Source organism: Erpetoichthys calabaricus, chromosome 8, assembly GCF_900747795.2.
Source record: "Erpetoichthys calabaricus chromosome 8, fErpCal1.3, whole genome shotgun sequence".
Lineage (NCBI taxonomy): Eukaryota > Metazoa > Chordata > Cladistia > Polypteriformes > Polypteridae > Erpetoichthys > Erpetoichthys calabaricus.
The window spans coordinates 18,485,010-18,507,844 of record NC_041401.2 but is presented as its reverse complement, the minus strand read 5'-3'; the positions used below and the strand labels follow the sequence as shown (position 1 = coordinate 18,507,844).

Below are 22,835 nucleotides of genomic sequence, written 5' to 3'. Positions count from 1 at the left end.
TCATTTATTTAGGTCCATAATGGGTTCCAAAAATCTTATAATAGATTTATGAAATATCAATGGGTTCCTAATTTTAAAAAGCTCTGCACAATCACAGTTCCGTTTTTCTTGATCTGTTAGTATCCTGCCTACTATACTTTAAAGAATTCTGTTTTGTCCACATATTAGGAACCTTTTCAAAGTCCAAAGACCCAACGTCATATGCAGAGAACCCTCCACAGAATGAAATGGTTCTTTGTCAAGCAATGGCTCCATGAAGAAAACACACAGCCCAATAAAACAAACCTTATAGTGCCATGAAAGAACCAGACATTTTAAGAGTGTGTGTGACCCTGAGCAAGGCACTTCACCTGCCTGGAACCACACAACCCACTAAAGTGCCATCACAGAACCGTTAGTGTATGCCACCTGGTCACGTTCTGTCTGGAGTCTGAAAGTTCTGCCCATGTCTGACTGGCTGTACCACCACCTAGTCCAGTTTTTCTCATTAAGTCAATTAACATTTGGAATGTGGGTACACCCGAGTGGGCACTGTGATGGACTGGCACCCTGCCCAGGCTTGTTTACTACCTTGTGCCCCGTCCCATTAATTCAGGTTTCAAGATTTTGTATTATGATATCCCGATCAGCATTCTCCAAAATAAAGGTGCTAAAGTGGTTCTTCAGAGTATTGCCATTGGAACCATTTTTGATTTCCAGGAGAACCATCCACATTTAAGTCACAGGAAGAATGTTTATTTATTTAGATCCGTAACCAGCTTGATAAATAGGAGCATGTGATAACAGATACATAAAATATCAATGGCGTCCTGATTCTGCACACGCTCACACAGGCTCAGTTCACGTCGTCTTGATCTGTTAGTATCCTGCCTACTACACTTTAAAGATTTCTGTTTCCTCCACATCTTATAGAGCAGAGACCATCTCAAAGCACAAGAAAAGAATTTATTATGGCAAGAACCCTTCACAGAATTGTTAAGCAAAGGTTCAGTGAGGAATCACACAGCCCAATAAAGCACTAATGTTTTTACGCGTGCACACATTACCTGGTCGCCTTCCATGAGGAGTCTGCATGTTCTCCTATTTTACGTATTTGGCGGACACTTGTATCCAAGGCAGCATACCCCATCTGAGACACAATGGATTGCACGTCTTTTTGTTTTTCCAGTTGGAGCCCAGGCCAGTGAAGTGACTTGCTCAGGGTCACACGCACTCTTACTTCATTAATGGCACCATAAGGTTTTTTATGCTGAGCTGTACAGTCCCTCATGAAGCCATTGCTTCACTAAGGACCATGTTATTCTGGGAAAAGTTGAAAATCTTCCTGATATGTAGAAAAACAAATCTTTAATGTATGGTTGGTCACTAACACACATAACCTGGCAGTAAGAGTCCTTTTAAAAATCAGGACCCTTTGGTATTTCACAAATTTGTTACCTTCTGTTTGTGGTTGTTTAGATTATGGAGGCTGTTATGGATATAAATAAATAAAGGCTCTTTCTGGAACCTTCTGGGTCTTTAGGGAACCTAGAATGTTTCCTTTATAGCAGTGCTGAAAAGAGCCACTCTGGAGCCTTTATGTTTAGGAGTGTGGTGTCAGTAGTGGGATTTGAACACTCAGCCCCCATCACTACAACCACTATTCTCATAAAATGAAGTGAGATGGATATGAAACATGCTGTACAGTCCAGTAAATCTTACCTGCACACCTCAACTCCATGTGAATTTGTAGTTGGAAAAGCAGACTCCATGGAGTGTCAGACAGATCGACTCTGAGGCGCATCGCTCGACTCATATTCATTAGTTGAATTGAAGGTGAGAGATACTACTTTGTGATTTTGTAAAAACATTAACATGGTTTACTTGGTATGATGGCAACTGAAACGTGGAAGCATTAAGGTAGTGCGACATTACCAACCCCGGCGGTGACGGGGGCTGCAGTTGTGAACACATGGCGACAATGCGTTTCTTTTTATCCATCCTATCTACCTTTGCCACAAGATGCCCCTGTGCCCCGCCGCCGCGAGGTGAAATGCGCTATATTTAAAAAACCACACTGCTTAGCGCCCAGAGCGGAATTCCCGAGAGGGTTTTTATGGCGTAGCTTTTTTTTCTGCACATTTTGGAACAAACAGCCGAGACGTTCATCGGCGCAGAGATCTCTTCTGTTCGGGGGGGCTCATGTGAAGGCCCTTGTGAGCTGTTTGTGTGACTTGGAAGTGCAGAGACGCGTTTCCAAGCCGGGCTCGCTGCAGGCGTTTTTCGAGGCGGCCTGCTTTCGCTTCTTTGGCTCAGTCGAGTTAATAAAAAGTCTGGGGAGAGGCGCGCTGACTCCACAGTGTCTGCAAGGCTCAAGCCAGCCAAACAGCCCTCGCTCGGCGCTCACATGCCAGGGCGTGTTGCGTGCCTTCAAATGCGCTGCCCCAGGCGCTTGGTCGTGGGCCTGTTAATCATCCTGTCTACATCAGATCCTCCAGACCCGACCCAACCAAAACCAGAGGAGGGGTTTTTTCTTTCTTTCTTTTTTTTCTATTTTTATGTGGCGGATTTAGAACTCCTGTTTTGTTTTTACCTTTGCTCACTACAATCTTATACAAAATTAGCTTTCACCTTCTGCTAATATTAAAAGCATGAACAACTTGGGCAAGGGGAGGGGGGCTTTATTTAAAACGTGCAAACGCATTTCATCTGCGGCTACAATCGAAACGTGTCCACGGTAAAGGAGACATGCATGGCGCTAAATAGATAAGACGTTACACGATAGGGAACTAAAGGGAGTAGGCTAGGTTCCCTGGGGTCAGGCCGCTCTATTTGAAATGCTATGAAAACGCATTTCATGTGCAATTCAAATAAATGCACGTCTACAGTTAAAAAGAGGACACGCAAAGGCGCTATAAATTTAGCAAATCAATTAAAAGGAACTGCAGAAAGTAAATTGAGTAGTCTGGGGAAAGTTGGTTTTTAAATGTGAAAAAGCGTTTCATCTGCCGTTAAAATTAAAGCATGTCTACAGTAAAAAACATATTCAAAGCGATATATATTATATATATATATATATATATATATATATATATATATATATATATATATATATATATATATATATATATATATTCCATCCATCCATCCATTTTCCAACACCGCTGAATCCGAACACAGGGTCACGACGGGTCTGCTGGAGCCAATCCCACGCCAACACAGGGCACAAGGCAGGAAACAATCCTGGGCAGGGTGCCAACCCACCGCAGGACACACACAAACACACCAAGCACACGCTAGGGCCAATTTAGAATCGCCGATCCACCTAACCTGCATGTCTTTGGACTGTGGGAGGAAACCGGAGCGCCCGGAGGAAACCCACGCAGTCAGGGACACTAGGAACAGATCGCTTTATATGATACGTAAAAATGCCCTTTATCGGTGAATACAATCAAACCATGTCAATGGTAAAGAAGACATTCAAGGCGCTATATATATCAGATTCCATTACTTCTGTAGGTAGGTCAGATACATTGTGGGAAGGTTATTTTATTTTAAATGGAAAAACACATTTCATCTGCAATTCAGATAAAATCATATCTACGTTAAAAACGACATTCAAAGCGTTATATATATTTAACAAATTACTTGAGAGATAACTGATTCAGGCATTGGGGAAGCTGCACTGTTAAATGTGAAAATGCATTTCATCTGCAACTACAATGAAAGCGTGTCTGCAGAAAAAAAAAAAACTATCTATCTATCTGTCGTCTATCTATCTATCTATCTATCTATCTATCTATCTATCTATCTATCTATCTATCTATCTATCTATCTATCTATCTATCTATCTATCTATCTATAGAGAGAGAAGAAGAAGAAGAAGTAGGCCAGGTCGACTGGGGACAGATCGCTTTATCTGAGATAAGAAAACACTTTTTATCGACTAAAATTAAAATCACACCATGTGAACGGTAAAGAAGGTTTCAAGGCGCTATAATATGAAAACGACTCAATTCAAAGCATGTCTGCGACGAAGATGACACTCAAGGCGCTATACATATAACAAATGATATGAGGGGGAACTACAGGAGGTATGTCAAGTATATTGGGGTATAAGGGATTTTGTTTTAAATGTAAAAACGCAATTTAACTACGACTAAAATCAAAGCATGATATGCAGTATAGAAAAATATTCAAAGCTCTAATAAACTGAGAGACTGCAATTTTTATTTTTTTATTATTTACTTATTTATATCTTCTTTACAAGGTACATTTCTGTGGGTGGTTGCGGTGGAATGGGATAAGTTACTGCAGTCATTATTGGGTTTTTTTATTAGCTCCCCTGGTGATTATTGTTTTTTATATTATTGGTCATTGTGATTATTTATATTCGATGCATATTTGACCAATAAATAAAGTGCCCTGCGGTGGGCTGGCACCCTGCCTGAAATTTGTTCCTGCCTTGTGCTTTGTGTTGGCTGGGATTGGCTCCAGCAGACCCCCGTGACCCTGTGTTAGGATATAGCGGGTTGGAGAGTGACTGACTGACTGACTGACTAAATAAATAAATAAATAAAGGGACACCTGCAGTAGGTAGGTGAAATACCTGGAGCAGGGGGCCATATTTCAAATGTGAAAACGCATTTCATCTGCGACTAAAATAAAGGCATTTATACAATAAAGAAGACGTCAAGGCGCTATATAAAACAAGTTACTTGAGAGGGACCCGCAGTAGGCAGGTCAAGAGCAGGTGACATTCTCAATGTGTATTTTTTCCTTTAGGTTTGTAGACACCTCTCTACCCAAATAAGCAGACGAACGTCCGGCTCTTCGGAGTTCTTACAAATACGATGGAAGGCGCTTGAGTCTGCCCGCAGTCCATCCACCCAACATTCCGAACGCGTTAACCCAGGTGAGAAGAAGCGTGAGGTCCATCATTACAGAAACTAAAGAAACCAGGACGCACATAACAGTAAAATGCCTGCGTAATCCGGACACAAATTCTTGACTCCTTAGGTGATTACACGTTTACATTCTCAGTTAAACTGTCCGGGTGAGAGTCCCCAATCTTTAGACTGGACATCAACCCTATGCGCGGCGATCGGATCTTTAGAATGGCAGGTGAATGTCAAGTGAACTTTGGGTAAAAAGCGCTCACCCATCGCGGAACCGAACTAAGGTGAAGTCCTGCGATGCTGAGCTTCTATCTGCCGAGCCAACCTAACATACCAGAAGGTTCTCAGAGCCGCTTAATCCAATGCGGGCTGGTTGTCTGATCCCAACAGCAAGGCAGGAACAGCCCGTGGACGGATATTCAGTTCATTTCAAGGTCCACCAAAGGGGCATCTTGGATCGTGAGTTGGCCAATTAGCCCAACTCGAACATTTTCGGGCATGTGGATGAGACACAAGTATAAACAAACGAGCCTAGTGAACAGAATGGTCTCCTCTCGTTTGTCAAATTTATTGTTTGGGGGTAAAAAAAACAGAAAGGACACGTGACAAACACCGCACGGACATGGCGCGGGACTGCTAACCGCTGTGCCACCCAGAATGCTAACTAGACCTGTTTGATATTAAAATGTATGCAAATTCTGCTCGATCATTCTTAACTGTATTGTTTATCGCTGTAAAGCATGAAAAGACGTTCCGCTGTTATTTCCACGTGACAACAATAAACGGCTGACTTCTGCCATCACAACCACCATTTAATAAAGATGAGATCGTTTTCTTGATGCAGCCCGGGGTCATCGCGGTAAAGAATACTCGATGCATTCCCAAGCAAACATATTCAGTCACAAAAAAGCTACTGACACGGTGTGACCATGAACAATGCACTTCACCTGCCTGTGCTCCAGTTGGAACAACAGCAGCAATGTGAACAATTATATCTCAAATATTGTAAATCGTCTTTGATAAAAGCGTCACCCAAAATAATAAATAATGCATACTTAAGTACATGCATGCATACATCAATAAATAAATAAATAAATAACGAAAAGCAACTCTTTTTGCTCGGGGCAGGCCAGAAGCTATCCAAGACGAACCCGCACCGGGCGCGGTCACTCGTATCACGATATTTCCGTTACCAGTGGTATCTGCGCGCACACGAGACTAACCCAAATGCGCGTTCTAGCAGGTGCCAGCCCAGCTCAAGTCACGCGCATTGATAATATCCAGTACAGAGTCACGAAGCCATCACCGGCAGGGATGCCTGTCGGGCTACCTTACACAGCCCACCCGCAGGACCAATATACAATAAGAAGCAGCGGGGCCATCTTTATAAAGGAAGCTTATCCATCGCATGTCGCATCATCATTCGCTCACATTTCGGAGTCAAAAAGTAAAGTGGCAAGCAGTGTTGCGTTGTGCTTAAGACTTTGGAGTTCAATTCCTGCTACTGACAAGGTGTGACCCTGAGCAGGTCCCTACCGTATTAACAACTATATGTGGGGAAACTGCATCAGGTAGGTCAAATACATGGGAGAGGGGTGTTATATTTTGAATATGGAAACGCATTTTAAATATGAAAAAATTGATCTGCCTGCCTCATAGAATGTGTAATGTACAAAGTGCCTTGAACATCTTATTTACTGTAGATATACTTTGATTTTAGTAGCTGATGACATGAGTTTTTACATTTAAAATAATGCGCCTTTCTCCTAATGTAGTTGTCCCCTCTACTGCTGTTCCCCCTCATGAACATTTTTTGTGATCATATCTGTATTAAATATAAAAAACAACAATGCGTAATAGAAAAAAACTGACACCAGGGATTTCACAAAATAAAAAGTAAAAATAGCACCCGACTCCATCCCATCCCAACTAGTCACAAAAATTTGCTATGTTAAAGAAAAAATAAAAAGAAGAAGAAGACGGCCTAGACAAAAGAGGGAACTGCGGCCACTCATGTAATTTGTTATATACTGCGTATATAGCGCCTTGAATATCTTCTTTCCCGTAGACATATTTTTATTTTAGTCGCAGATGAAACGCGTCCTCCCCCAGTCCGCTTTTGCCACTTCCTGCAGGTACCGCGCGTGTAGTTTATCATATAAATTAAATATATAGCGTCTTGAATGTTAGTTTTACCGTTTACATGATTTTTGGTTGCAGATTAAATACGTTTTAACATCGCCTTCTCCCAATGTATGCTGCCGCCATATCATTAGTTATACAGTGTGTAGATAGATAGATAGATAGATAGATAGATAGATAGATAGATAGATAGATAGATAGATAGATAGATAGATAGATACTAATGAATACAGTAAACACGCTTTTAATGTAGTCGCACAGGAAATGCGTTTTTACATTTAAAACAAAGCCTCTTCTCTCATTGGACTTAACCTACCTATCATTTTTTTATACTTAATGTCTTCTTTACCGTAGACATGCTTTTAATGTATTCGGAGATGAAATGCACTTTTGCATTCAAAACAAAGCCTCGTTCTTCCAATGTACTTTTTAAAAGTAAAAACGCATTTCATCTGGGATACAATCAAAGCATGTAGAGAAGACATGCAAGGCGATATATATATATATATATATATATATATATATATATATATATATATATATATATATATATATATAAAACAAATTACTTAAGCCGGAGCTGCATTAAACAGATCAAGTATCCTGGGGTCAGCCGTTTAATTATTACGGAGAAAACGCATTTGAAATTGAACTAAACGAAAAGCATGTCTGACGAATAGTAAACATAATTAAAGACTGAAGAACAGTCGTAGACTACTAAGCACTGTTGTAAGTCGCTCTGGATAAGAGCGTCTGCTAAATAATGTAAATGTAAATGTATATACATACATATAAAGTAAGTAACAAATAATAGGAGGTGAAACTGCAGTAGGTAGGTCAAATAAATTGGAGGAATTGATCTTTTAAATGTTATCTGCGAACGCAATAAAAGAATGTCTAAGGTAAAGCGTAAAGAAGCAATTAAGCCGCCGTATAGCACGTGATAGTAGTGGGAACTGCATTAGGTAGGTCATGTGCATTGTGGGAAGAGGACTTTGTTTTAAAGGTGAAAGCACATTTTATATGCAACTACAATAAAAACAAGTCTACGGTAAAGAAGTCATTCAAGGCGCTATATAAAAAAGCATAACACGAGGACAAATTGCAGTAATTCTCGCCCTGGCGAATGAAAGGTGCCACACACACACACACACACACACACACACACATTTCCTATCCTGCTTTCAAACTCTGAGCGGAACCCCGCGTGAACTCAGTGACGAGCAGGCACTCGAACCGGCATTCAAACGCGGCGGGCCCGTTGCTTTTATCCGATGCGCCGCCATGCAGCTTTTTCAGTAAGCCGTGGACCTTTGTGTTAAAATGTATCTGGGGACCGATCTAGAGTTATCTCCCATTAGTTAAAAAAAAAAAAAAAAAACTCAAAGAAGTCTTGTGTCAGTTCGTCTCCCTTGCAGGGCGTTTCGTCAGCAGGGGATATTTATGGGATAAATTTATCTGGCGCCAGCTCTCTGGAGGCGGAGTTCAGTCACAGAGCTAAGAATTTCTTGCTGATTGATGTACGCCCCTACAGGAAAGAAAATATTCAATGTTTACCTCGAATCACAAATAGAAAAAAAATATGTAAAGCATATAGGCGAGAAACGAGTAACGGCTACACAGTAAAAGGAAAATTCGCGTCCAGAGCAAATACAAGGAGTGGACTGAAAACAATTATTTTATTTAAATAATCTCTTCATTTCATAAAGGCAACACTGCAAAGATGTCGTTTCCATAATAAATAAGGAAAAATACATTTTGTTTACAAACTTTGCTTACATGAACATGGAGGAGGGGTGGGGTGTGGTGGAGGGGGGGGGTCAGTCTGTAGGTGGGATCAGTAGCTTAATTTTATTCAGCCGTCCATATGACGGAAAAACAAAATGTCTTGAAAGGAAACAAATACATCTAGGGCGCAACTTTATAAAATAGAACGGGGTTACAAAGAGCGTTTCTACAGCTTTAGATACGTCAAATTTACACAGAAAAAAAATCAGAAGATCTGCACAGATGACTTTTATGTACAAACCAAAATCCTTTAGGCGGTATACAGGATTCAAATGGTAACCTCGTATAACGTTTTATAAAAATTAATTAACAACCATGTGTATCTACATTTAAAAAGTCCATTTTATAGTCAAACATTGAGGTCATTTTAAAAGGCACCTATTTCAGTACAAAGAATTTGAAGAAAAAAAAATCTGCTACATCAGTGATTTTTGCGGTTCGCAATTCCTGCATTGACTTGAATAACTTAACAAAAAAATGGAGGCGCCTCGCTTCAGAATCTCGCCACACTCCGTCCTTTCCCAATTCTATTTTTTATTAGAATAAACCCAAAATAAAAGGGTTCAACCCAACGTGGCCGGTCTGGACCTCGGATGTCTTCTTCTTCTTTTTTTTTTTTTAAATATTATTTTCCTTTTAGAGTTTTAGCCGCACGTCGGGGCGAGGAATCCGGGAGACAAGACGCAAAACAAAAGACTTTCAAAAATGTTGGCAGCATGAAGGCGGATTGGAGAGCTTTCAGAGCTGGGCGCTTTCAGATCAAATCTGCAGAGTGTGGCCACATCAGTCTTAAACATGTACCCAAAAATCATGAAAATACAAATTGAAAGAAAAGAAGCAGATGGTGGAATGGTTGTTGCGGGCGGGCGGGCGGTCGTATGCATCAGCACTTTTCCCCAGTCTGTAGAAACGAACGAAGGGGGCAGCTTGATTAAAATATTGCTCCAGCGCTCACCGCCGAATTGTGATGGTGTTGTAGCAGCGGGTTCGGCTGCAGTGGGGACGTGTTGGAGGACGGGTACCACGAATAGTTTCCCAAGAAAGAAGGGGCGGTTGTGTTTGGGGGGCTGCTGTTCTGAGACAAGCTCGAATTGACACTGTTCATCCTTTGATTCTGAGGAAAGTCCCAAGTGACGGCAGCCGGCGGTGAGCTGCACGGCGGAGACTCGCTGGGTCCTGCGTGCTGGTCCGGTGGGATCTCCCCGCTTTTCCAAAGCTTCTTGAACTTTGACCGTCTGTTTTGAAACCAGATTTTTACCTGCGAGGGAAAAAAAGAGAAAACAGGATTTATAATCATTGTTCTCACCAGGGCAATTCTATATAGACTCGAGCTGCGCGTTCTTCAGTGCAGCTGCTGCGCACGGCTCCGGATCTCGAATTTTGCTCTGTGTGGAGGGCGGCGCGGTGGCGCAGTGTTCAGTGCTTACGAATCCGGCGTACTTGATCGCTGACTGCCGGAATCTTGCGCGCTCTTTCCATGTCAACCTGTGTTTTCTCCTCTCCAAGCACTTCAATTTTCCTCCCACATCCACAATAGCCTCTGGTAGATTTTGCCCGTTCCTCGCTTATCCCGTGTGGCTTATGTAGCTTGTGTGTTCTCCCCAGTATTTGTCTGCGTTCCCACCCGTGTCTCCCCATAAATAAATAAATAAATAAAGAATGTCCGGTTAAGTTAAGTACCGAATCTAAACCAACACATAATGTAGGTGCGTGCCTTATTAAAAATAACTGTTCGAATATGGATTATTATTAGGCTGCCACCATTGCAGACTTGCAACATTTGAGATACAACTGGCTACAATTCGTTCGTTTATCCAAATGGGGCACAGGGAGATGAAGGGACCTGCTCATTGTCACACAGTGTCAGTAGTGGGACTTGAACCCACAACCTCGGGGTTTTAAGTCCAAAACACTAACCACTATGCCACACTGGTTTAATTATTCAAGAGATGTTTCACTCTGTGAAGTTTCTTTGAGTTTTGTAAATGTTTCTAATATATGGACAAAATATCCATCCATCCATTTTCTACACCTCCTTCACCTTGATCCGGGTTGCGGGGGTGTAGAGAAAAGAGAAATCTGTACAGTGTAGTAGGCAGGATGCTAACAGGTCACGATAACCTGAACTGAGCCTTGAATGGTAATATGTATGTATGAAGTCACCAATACTTCACGCTATCTTGCTATTATTTACTGTATGGAGCTTGTTACAGATCTAAATAAATTAAAGGTTCTTTTTTTGAAGCTTTCACATGGACGATTTTTTTAGGGAACAAAAATGGTTCCCCTATGACGTCCCATTTAATAACTACATTTGCCCCCTCCCTTTTTTTTGGAAGATTTAATGTAATTTGACGTTCTCAACATATCAGGAAAACCTGATTGTATGCTTGACAAGAGTCCTTTGAAAAATCAGTAACCCACTAATATTTCACAAATCTGTCATTATCAATTTGTGGTTATTTATGAAAGCCTTGTAAATCTAAATAATAAGGAACCTTCAAGAAGATTTTTTTTTTTCTGAGAAGCAAACCACTTTGACACTTTTATTTTTAAGAGTCTAGAGGGGAATATCGCGATATAATATATAACTTTCTCAATATATCAAGAAAACCTGAACTTAACCTGTGTTATTGTATGTAGGCAGAATCTCCCTAAAATTAGGAGCCACTGGTATATTTCATCAAAAAAAAATATTCGTGGATCTTTCCTGTGGATTGTTCTTCTGGGAACCAAAGAATGGCTCCACAATGGCACCTTTATTTTGTAAGAGGGTCGTGCTCTTTGGTTGCCCGGTACCCACAAACCCGAAATTGAGATATAAAACGAAAAAGTGTCTGGTGTGTTGACTATAAAATCTGAGTATAAAATGTGCCCAGAAGCTGAGGAAACGTTTGACATGCCGTAAATCCTGAGGTCTGTTTAACGGTTAATGACTCAGAATTCTTATTGTTGCATAGATTGAGCCAAATGCCGTTAATTTATTTGTATGAAATTATGTCCTGTATGTTGCAGGTTAGTAAGAAAATAAAATTTATACTGGGAAACATTTTCACTTTGTTTTTTGTGGTTTGATACAGTATATTCCAAATAATTGAAAATAAATTCAGGACATTTTAATTTTGTTAAAAGACAATGCTATGTTTAAAGAAACGCCACTTCACGGCATTTACAATAATTGCCTCTTTTTTTTTTTTAGTTCGATGAATTAAAAACACATAACTGTTGTGTCTCTACCCGTGGGGTGCCGGTGCCATCCCTGGACGGGATCACAATCTCGGCAAATCTTTGAATGGCCCCCTGGTACTCTACCATCCACCTCACCATAACGTCTGAGCGAGCGTTAAAATCGGTTCTTGAAATGAATCCCACCCCTGAATGAAGCGAACGAAGCGAGCGCCACCGACGCGTCTTTTCCAGGCTTACCTGAGTCTGAGTGAGGCCAAGTGAGGCGGCCAGCTCCGCTCTTTCCGGCAGGGCCAAATATTGCGTCTTCTGAAATCGTCGTTGAAGCGCTGCCAGCTGAAAACTCGAGTAAATAGTCCTGGGTTTTCTTACTTTCTTTGGCTTGCCGTTGACCATTCTAATTTCGGGCTCGTTTTCCTCTTTTTCTGCAAGGCACATAAATGACAACATCAGCGGGTGAGCGGAGTGACCCGAGGATACCGGTGCCCTCTGAGATGCCGACTGGCTAATAAGGCACGAAGTCCTGCACACTACTGAATAATGCAAGATAATTCTTCATCTCGTTCCCCGGAGTAATTGGCAATAAGGACTCTACATTTTGAAAGGGTACAATAAAAAAGGCCTTAACGCTGATGACATTTCCAATTATCCGAATATTTCGCGCTCACTGGGATCTGACTTCCCAGCATTAAACATGAAAGTGAGTTTGGCAGCACAACCTTCTGGTACATTTACGGCACATGCTGCTAACTTAGCGTGCCAGGTGGCCCCGAGACACCATACGTAACGAGTCCCCCGCGTATCTTAAGACGTATAGACAGTCGCTTCTCTTACCTGCGTCCGTGTGGGCTGGAGAAGAGCTGGACGGGTATGGCCCGTAGGAGCTGTAAGAGCCGCTGTAGCCGAGATCGTAGGACTTGGAGCTGTAAGGTACGCTGTTCATGGCGTTGGTGTGGAACTGGTAGGTACTGAGCTGTCCATAAGGCGAGCCTCCGCAGTGGCCCGGCTGTTGGTTCGTGTAGTAACTACTGTCCGTGGCAGTGGACACCGGTAAAGTGGGCGACTCCTGCGACTTGTGCACGCCGTGGTAATTATTCGAGGTAATCTGGTTCGCGTGCATATCGGTGGCTAAGCTGTCAAAAACTCCAGTCATCGTATTACATAAAGAAACTTAGAAAAAGTAAAAGAAAAAAAAAGAAAAAAGAAAAGGCAAAATACCCCGAGAAGTCTACTTCAGTATCAACCTCAAATGAGACAACAGTGTGAAGAAAAGCAGGAGGACAACACCCTGCGTGGAATTAGCACACTTTTAGACAGGGCTCTAATAACATCCTTGCGTCTCTGAGTTTCTGTGAGGGGAGAGAAAAAAAATAGGCAACACAACACGACCAAGTCGCGCCTCTACCGGGATCTTTGATTGTCTGCTGCCAAAGACGCCGGCGGGTGGGCATTTATCCAGTGTCACGTGAGCGCTCGCCCTCGTCAGACCGCGGCAGCCAATGAGAGTTCTGCGAAAGCAGACTTTTCAGGATGAGCATCCGCGCCACGAGGAGCTCCGTTACTAGCGCGCACGCGGCCGCGTCCACAGTCCGCATACAGAAAAGACAAACAAACAAACAAACAATAAGTCCGGTTTATAACTTTTACTTTTCATAGTAAACTAGGAATTAAGTCACGTTTCCCCCGATTTACTGACATATACATTATGGTGCATACAAAGACATCTTTCCAGATTATAATCATATATGTGCACAATGAAAAGAATAAATTTTAAAAAAATGTATGGTGAAGGACATTGGCGTGGAATTAACTTATTTCTATCTATCTATCTATCTATCTATCTATCTATCTATCTATCTATCTATCTATCTATCTATCTATCTATCTAGATAGATAGATAGATAGATAGATAGATAGATAGATAGATAGATAGATAGATAGACATGAATAATACATGAACGTCACCTCAGAAATCTAAATGTCGTGTTTATTATTTTCTTTGAAATTTAAAGTTTTATTTTTAATTTACGCATATACATACTTTATATCCATCCACTTTCTATTGTGCTGTTTCTGAATCTTATGCTCCTTTCTTTTTTTCCAAAGACAGTGTTTTAAAATTAATTGTTACTGAGTGTTGATAAACAGTGCAATTTTGTTGTTAGCTACCTTGAGTATAAACCACTTTGTTCCCTGGGCAATTCGTATTTTATTTATTTAATGTTGTAAATCACAGCAGTACTGGTATATCATCCATCCATCCATTTTTTACCCTCTAATCAGGAACAGGGTTGCGGGAAGTTGGAGCCTATCCCAGCAATCATCAAGTGCAAGGCAGGAACACAGCTCCAGTACCTATATATAGATAGATAGATAGATAGATAGATAGATAGATAGATAGATAGATAGATAGATAGATAGATAGATAGATAGATAGATAGATAGATACGCATAGATATATTCTTGCATATACCTTCACATGCACAAACATAGACAGATGCATGTATACTTTAAAATATATATCTTACACCCTTAAAGACAATTTTATTCCTTAACATAACAGAGAAGTTTGACAAACGAGCGCTCCTTTTGTTAGTTATCGGCGAAATTGTCCCAATTTCTCATCCAGATCAACACCGACACCAGATAGCAATGGTGAGGAGGGCATCTCAAATAATAGGAACCAAAGTCCCAAAATTCCAATTTTTCTCGATTTATTACGTGGGGACAACTTAGCCCGACTAAACAACACCCCCTGAAGCCTGGCGTGATCCGGATCCAGTTATTTAAGGTTTCCACTTGATTTCGCCTCAATGGACTACAATTCCCTATACAGTATTCAAAACATCACATAGCACTCTCAAAACCCACTTAATCCAATTCAGAGTCCTAGGGGGGCAGGACCTATCGGACATCCATTCATTCATCCAGCTTGCTAACCCGCTTATTTCGGGGCAGGGTCGTGAGGCAGGTGGGGCATATTCCAACATCTAGGCCAGAGTCTAGAATTCTAGATGGAGCGACCACTGTTACACAGACACACACTGATACCCTTTTGTGGCAATAGGGTCGAGGCAGGAGCCAGCTCTGGATGGGGTGCTCATACTGTCACACACACACTCATGCGTACACTTTCATGAGGTCAATGTGACATCAACTATTTACCCAAAACGGGTAAATTCCTTGAGATTTGGGAGGAATAATGGCGTACAAACAGGCACGCAGCCACAAAGAGAAAGTCTAACTCCTCACAGACAATAACTTGATTCTAAAACACACACACGCACATAACAAATAATCAATAAAGAGTGCATCACTGATGTATTTTCTTGTAGTTATATGTTACACAAACGTAGATTTGCGTGCTTTATACTTGCACTGTACAACAAGGCGTGACATTTGACAGCAAACTAGAGGAGAAAGCACTTTTGCGTCCCGATTTTCCCCTGTTTAACATATTTTAGTTTTTTTATTTCTAGTCCATATAGTTAACATCACCCAAAGCGTGTTGTTTCAAATCCAAGTCTGTGCCCAGTCCGATCCTTGCTTGCCAGTTTTCCGACGCTCTCTCAAATCTGACTTCGTTAAAGTGTGCCACGTAAAACCGTTTATCTCCAAAATGCTGAATGGATGCATGAATGAGCGGAATGAAATATCAGTTTTAAAGATTCTGCTTTTCAGTGTATACACATTGAACAAAGGTTTAAAGGCGCTTTCACGAGATGAAAAAGACAGAATCTGCAACGAGTTCCTGTCTCATTTCTATTTTAATATCCTTACGAGGTGTTATCATTATCTTTCAGCAAGACGCGCACGAAAAGGAGGAGCGGAGGAGTGATAATAAACGCCGAAGAGACGGTAATGACTGAAGATGTCCGTGTTTTGTTTTTTTTTTAAATTCCCGACTGATGAGCCTTTCGGCTGATTTCGTATTGTTCTCGGGCTCTTTTTCTTAATCTGTGTCACAGCTGTTATTTTAGGCCTTTGTGAAAGTTTGTTATATTCGAATGGCACAGTTGTTTAGTTGTCCCGGTTTGTTTAAATCAGATGCGCTCCACTTCATTCACCGCCCTCTTTCCTCCCACCATCCGGACTTGATCTGCGGACTTTTGTTTGCTTGGCATCAGTAAAAGCCGTCCAAGCTTTTCCCGTTGGGCTGAACAGGCTGCCGACTTGCCATCCCCGGTCAGGAAATTAAGGTAAACAATTTATCAAGATAAACAACTGGGTTGTAAAGGTCTATTTTTCGAAATAAGACAGCGATCGTCTCATCTTAGCCTGTCTATTGATTTTACGTAACAAATGAACAGTAACAACTTTATTTTTTCGCATCCTAAGAGGGGATGCTTTCTGACTTGCATCATGGTCCCTCATTTGGCCGCCTACATTTGGATTATGGCGCCACCCGGCGGCGCTGCCAGTCTCCGTTGGTTTTTGCGGCGCGATGCTCGAGACAGACGGTGTAATCATTCTTTGGCGCCAGTCTTCTGAATCTGGCAGGTGAGGAAAACAGCAATTTAAAACCACGGAATTATGCCGGTGCTTATTGACGATGCATACCTACCTGAAGCTACCTGAGTGCCGTTGAAAATACTTGTTTTAACGACAGTGTAATGCAAAACAAGCTGCTGCCGCGGAAAAAATCCTCTGGAAATCCATGACGCAGGGAGTCAGTCGGGGAGGCAGAGGCGCACAAAGCGGAGTGCGTGTGTGGTAGCCGCTCTCCTGTTGTCTTTTCGGGCTCTTTTTTCTTTTTCTTTTCTTTTTTTCTGTTTTTAAGCGAACCCTCCGGTAATGCGTGCGTAAGCACCGCAGCAGAATTTTTAAAGACACGAAAACATGAAAGTGCTGCTCGGCAGGTAGCGTTGACTCCTCAGACCTGCCGGGTTTGCTGACTTTCCATTTGCCGCGGACTTGTTCCCCCCGTGTGCGCGTGCGCTTCTCCATACTGGCTTGGTCAGCGGGTGGCTGTGCCCGTGAGTGCCCCTCAGGCCTGGTCTTAGGTATTATGGGGCCCTAGGCAAAAGGGGGGTCTAGGGGCCCCCAGAGGTGGGCGGAGCCCCCTTGGAAGCTCTGTGAAATGCGTGAAAATGAGACCAAGGAGTCGATCCGGGGCCCTAGGCGGTCCGCCTACTTCGCCTATGCCGGGCCTGATTGGGACAAATAATGTTGTAGTATATTTAAGTATATATGACAATTGCTCACTCGGACAATTTGTTTTGGGGGCCCCCAGGAAGGCGGGGGCCCTAAGCTATAGCTTGTGTAGCTTATACGTAAATCCTGCACTGAGTGCCCTGCAAAGTCAGCGTTTACTACCAATGCTACCCCCGGATAGGCTTTGATAGACTGCGATGTTCGACAGGAGCCCCGAATCAAAACACGAATGGAGGGGGCGTCGAGGGACGTATCGAGGCGCCCAGGGTTAGAGGACACCACGGCGCTGAGCTAATGGCTTCACGCGTTAACAGTCCCGAGTCTGCCGCAGTGCTCCGTTCATTGTTTTAAAATCGCGATCCCTGTTTTTGTATTTATATTATATAGTGCTCTTCAGCAAGGAAAAATAATCTTTATTTTTATGGTGCTCTTTAACAAGGAGCAAATAATCTTTGTTTTAATGTGCCTTTGTACAATGAACACATTTTTTTCATTTTTATAGTGCTTTTTTGTAGTGAGAAAGTAATAATTTTTAAACGTAGTATCAATCTGTATGGAAAAAATAATAACCCTTTATTTTATATAGCGCCTTTCTATTGGTGGAAAAATAGCATTTATTTTGTTAAATTGACAAAATTGACAAAAATCTTTATTTTTATATTGTACTTTTCTATAGCGGACAAATGCTTTTATTTTATGTATGCCTTTCTACAAGGAGGAGATCATCTTTATTTTGTTCAGTGACTTAGTAAAGAAAACACACACTTAATTTATATAGTGCTGCTCCATAGTGAACACGTAATCTTTATTTTATAAAGTGCCTTTCTGCATGAACAAAACATTTTATTTTATATAATGCCTTTCTTTGACTGACAAATAACTTTTACTTTGTATAATAACATTCTGTAGGAAGCATGTCATCTGTTTTTCATATGGTGTCTTTCTATGGGTAATAACTATTCTTTATTCCTTATACTTCTTTTATAATAATAATAATAATAATTCATTACATTTATATAGCGCTTTTTTTTAGTGCTCAAAGCGCTATCCACATAGGGAGGAACTGGGAAGCGAACCCACAATCTTTTATGTATAAATTATCGTTATTTTATAATTGTCTTTCAATATGGAATATATATCTGTTATTTTTTTATAGTTATTTTCTAAAGGGAGCAGACAGTCTTGTTTTTATAATGCTTTTCTGGAGGAAACAAATGCTCTTTATTTTTTATATAGTGCCTTACTAAAGAGAGCAAATTCTTTTTATTTTATAAAGTTTTCTGTAGTGCACACACAACCTTATTTTATTATATAACGCCATTTTATAATGAATATGTAACCTTTATTTTATATTGTACATTTCCATAGTAAACAGTAGCGACTTTCTATAGGAAAGAGATAATCTTATTTTTCTTATATAGGACCTTATTAAAGGAAACAAATAATCTTTATTTTATAATGCTCCTTACTGTAGTGCAGATGTAATTTATATTTCATTTACTGCCTTTCTATAAAGAAGCAAAATTCTTTATTCCTTATTTTTAATGCTTTTCTGTATTACACAAGTACTGTAATCTTTATTTTGCACAGTGCCTTTCTGTTGAGATCAAATAATTTTGTTTTGTTTATAGTGCTTTTCTGTAATTGAAAATAATCTTTATTAGATATAGTGCCTTATATTAAATAAACAATAATATTATCCATTCATCCACCCATTATCCAACCCGCTATATCCTAACTACAGGGTCATGGGGGTCTGCTGGAGCCAATCCCAGCCAACACAGGGCGCAAGGCAGGAAACAAACCCCGGGCAGGGTGCCAGCCCAACGCAGACAATAATATTATTTATTTAAAATTTTACCTTTAAGAACAGATAGTCTTTTTTATATAGTGCCTTACCAAATGGATGAATGAGTAGAATGAAAAATCAGTTTTAAAGATTCTGTTTTTCAGTGTAAACATATTAAATCTTTGTTTTTTACAGCTTTGGTTTAGAGTAGACAGATACTCTTATTTTATAAAGCGTGTTATTTTTAGTGAACAAATAAACTTATTTTATAGTGTACCTTTTTATAGGGAAGCTAAAATCCATATTTCATATACTGTGTTTCTGTCTATAGGAAACATATAAACCATGTTTCATATACTGCATTTGTATAGAAATAAATATTCTTTGTTTTTTATAATGCTTTTCTGTGGTGGACAAATAATTTTTATTTTATACAGTGACCTTCTATAGAGAACAAATAATCTTTATTTTCTATATTGCCTTTCTGTATGGAACATATAATGTAATATTTTATAGTGTCTTTCTGTATGGAGCGTATAATCTGTATGTCATATAGTGTCTGTCTATAGGGAACGATTATTCTTTGTTGTATATGCTGCCATCCTATACTTAAAAAGTAATCCAATATTTTATAGTGCCTTCCTACAACATTGAATATGGAACATATAACTATTTCATATGTTTCCTTTGTTTAGGGAACAAATCATTTTTATTTTATATGATGCTTTTGTACAGGGAAAAATACCATTTATTTTTTTATAGTTGTTTTCTGTAGCAGACAAATGCTTTTCCTTTTATATAGTGTCTTTCCACAGCAGACAAATGATCTTTATTTTACATTCCCTTACACGTCAGACACGACCCTGCATTCAACAGTTTGGCAGCTGGCAAGTTAAGTGACTCAGATGGCATCACACCGAGGGTCTGAGACTGTGTTGGAGAAGTGTGAGCCTGCAGCTTCGTGTTGTCACGTGTACAGAGCACAATGAAATTCTTACTTCCATGTTACACGTAGCACTTCATTAAACATAAATAAAGGATGGCAAAGTGGCCAGTGGTCAAGTGTCAAAAGCAAAGGGATTTTGAAACTGAGTGATTACCACCATAACGGCAGAAAGAAAAAGAAAAGCAGCAACATCTGCTGAACATCAAGCAAATCACAGAAATCTTGATTATGTGACAAAGAACACCATAATAATAATAATAAGATGAAGAAGAAGAAGAAGAGCAGTGCCATCAGCTGAGTGTGAAGTGCAGGACACAGAATGCAAGAACGACAAAGGTGGAGAAATGCATGTCGACAATCGAGAAGATTGACTAGTACAGTGGTGTCCAACTCTGGTCCTACTGGGCTGCAGTGGCTGCAGGTTTTCATTCAAATCATCTTCTTAATTAGTGAGCCGTTTTTGCTGCTGATTCACTTGTTTTGATGTGACTCAGGCCCCCTTAGTTGTTTCTTTTTCTTTAATGTGCAGCCAAACAATAAGCAGACACAAAACAAGCTGCCACATGACCAGTTAATCTTTAAATAAAGAAAGGTGAAGGTCTTGGTCATGTTGGACTGCTCAGGTCACCAAAACATCTTGATGGTGGTCTTAGAAAAAAACAAAAAATCAGCAGTCTGCTGTGGCAGAATGAGAGCAGCAACAAGTCATGATATTCAATAACGGCTTTGAATGACAGCAAGAACTGGCTTTTTATTAAGAAACTGGTTGGAGTGAAACTGGCTGGAGTTTGACGTTCCAGTTTAGCTGGTCATCCGCTGGCTCATTTCACATCTCAGTTCTGTTTGGCTGGCATTTAATGAAGAAATGAATCAACTCAGAGGACTGAAACCTTAAAAACAGGGCTGTTAAAATGAAGGGGAAAGAAGTTAATTAGCAGTGAAAACTGATCTCTGATTAGGAAAAGAGTTGGAATGAAAACCTGCAGCTACTGTGGCCCTCCAGGACCAGAGTTGGACACCCCTGGTCTAATACATGTTCTGAATTTGTAATAAAATATGAGTTCTTAAGTGTGGAAACAAGTGATAAAGAACAAGAATGAATAAGAAGAGAAGATACTGAAACACAAAGACAAGCAAGAAATTATCCGAAATATAACATTTTAGAGAACCTGGTGGCCATAAAGGACGGCAAAGTGACCTGTGGTTGTGTGTTTATACCAAGCTGATTAAGAAACCAAGTGATAAGCACAATAATGGCAGAATGAAAAACAGAAGCAGCAGCACCTGCTGAGTGTCAAGAACATTACAGAAGATGATTAAGTGACAAAGAATGAGAAAGAATAAGCAGGCAAGACAACGAAGCACATTGACAAGCCAGAAGTAATCCTGAAGACAGAGCAAATGAGCAGCAGGCCAACACGATGGCTCATAGGCATGCAAGACTAAATCTAGTTGGCAGGTTGCAAGAACGAGAAAGTGGAGAAATACACGGCAACGATCCTGAAGATAATCAAATTTATGGGCGTATTGAAACATCGTGTTTAGTTCCTCACGTCAATGTTTCCTTGTTGATCAGTACTTAGGAAAGTTACATTAGCGAAGTGATCAATGTCATGCTGCATTTTGTAATGCTGAAAACAAAAGAATGTGTTGCCAAAACAGAAAAGTTGAGCTTGCTATATATGACCCATCAGAACTAATAAAAAAACGATATAACTAGAGGAAAAAAATAACAATTTACAAAACATAAGATGTATCAAATGGTCCTTAAGTTTACTTGTGTTTTTTTTTTTTGCCTTTTTTTTAACCATCACAGGTCCATGTAATTTGTTATTTAATAATACTGTTATGTATTTGTTCAGTATTACATGTATTTTATATTTTATTGAGGTTGTTGTTCATTTTGAGCTATTATTTTTGATGTCTGTATGTTATGTTTGCTTGGTGATTTTTTAATTATGTACTGTCTCTTTAAATGTAATTCTGCTCCTTGTTCTTTGTGGATGGAGTCCCAAGAGGTGGGGACATCCTGTTGTCACCAGTCCTGAGCCCTGCCCTCCCTCAGGCTACTTAAATTGGCTGAGAAGGCTCAGGAGTTGGGAATCCTTCGTTTATTGGAGTTTCGGTGAGTATTGTGTTTTCTGTTTTTGGATTTTATGGATTTTTGTCATAAAGATTCTGTTTTTTTTTTTTTGGATATCGTATTAGGACATGTTTGCTGTGGATTGCCTTTATTTTTACTTCTTTTTGTTTTTTTTTTGTATTTTGTTATTTTTTGTTAATGTAGTAAATTCTCACTCACCTGTGGAGTTGCTTATCTGCTATTATTAAAGTGTAAACCTTTTTCTGACACTCACAATCTACTAATGGCTATGTGCGGCCAGGTGCAATAGACACATGAGATGGAGCAATAACAGGTCAGTGATACCCTTCGATGTCTGGTACCTCACTGAATCAATCAACATGTGTCGGCCCAGGGCCGAGAGGCCTGCGTAAGCTGTTATATCACATTTGTGTTGGAGACCAGAGACCTCATGTATAAACGGTGTGTACGCACAAAAATGTTGCGTTAGCCCATTTCCACGCTCAAATCGCGATGTATAAAACCTAAACTTGGTGGAAAGCCACACACATTTTCACGCCAGCTCAAACCCTGGCATACGCAAGTTCTCCTCTCGGTTTTGCAAACTGGCGGCACCCAGCGTCAAATGGTGTCTACTGCTCCAGTGTGGTTTCCCTTTCTTTTTCAGATCCACATCCCTGACGCAGCTTTATAAATACACTGAAATTAACCGCATATTGTTTATTAGTTTAAGGCATCTGATTGTAGTTAACCTGTAACAATATAATGGTGCACAGTATTGCCAAACTATTCCAAATACCGTAGCTGCTTTAGCGTTGTTACTCTCACTGCACCACTCGGAGCAGCTGATCAGAAAGAGGATTATCGGTA

The 22,835-nt window shown here is 40.4% G+C and overlaps 1 protein-coding gene across 1 annotated transcript; it reads right to left on the bottom strand.

Annotated features, from left to right (window-relative positions):
* Nucleotides 1-8,670: 8,670 nt before the first annotated feature.
* Nucleotides 8,671-13,426, bottom strand: dlx2a (distal-less homeobox 2a). The gene is made up of 3 exons (XM_028806295.2): nt 12,828-13,426; nt 12,234-12,418; nt 8,671-10,065 (listed from the first exon to the last, which is right to left on the bottom strand). The coding sequence occupies exons 1-3, from the start codon at nt 13,144-13,146 to the stop codon at nt 9,739-9,741; spliced, it is 831 nt and encodes a 276-aa protein (XP_028662128.1). The 5' UTR covers nt 13,147-13,426; the 3' UTR covers nt 8,671-9,738.
* Nucleotides 13,427-22,835: the final 9,409 nt, after the last annotated feature.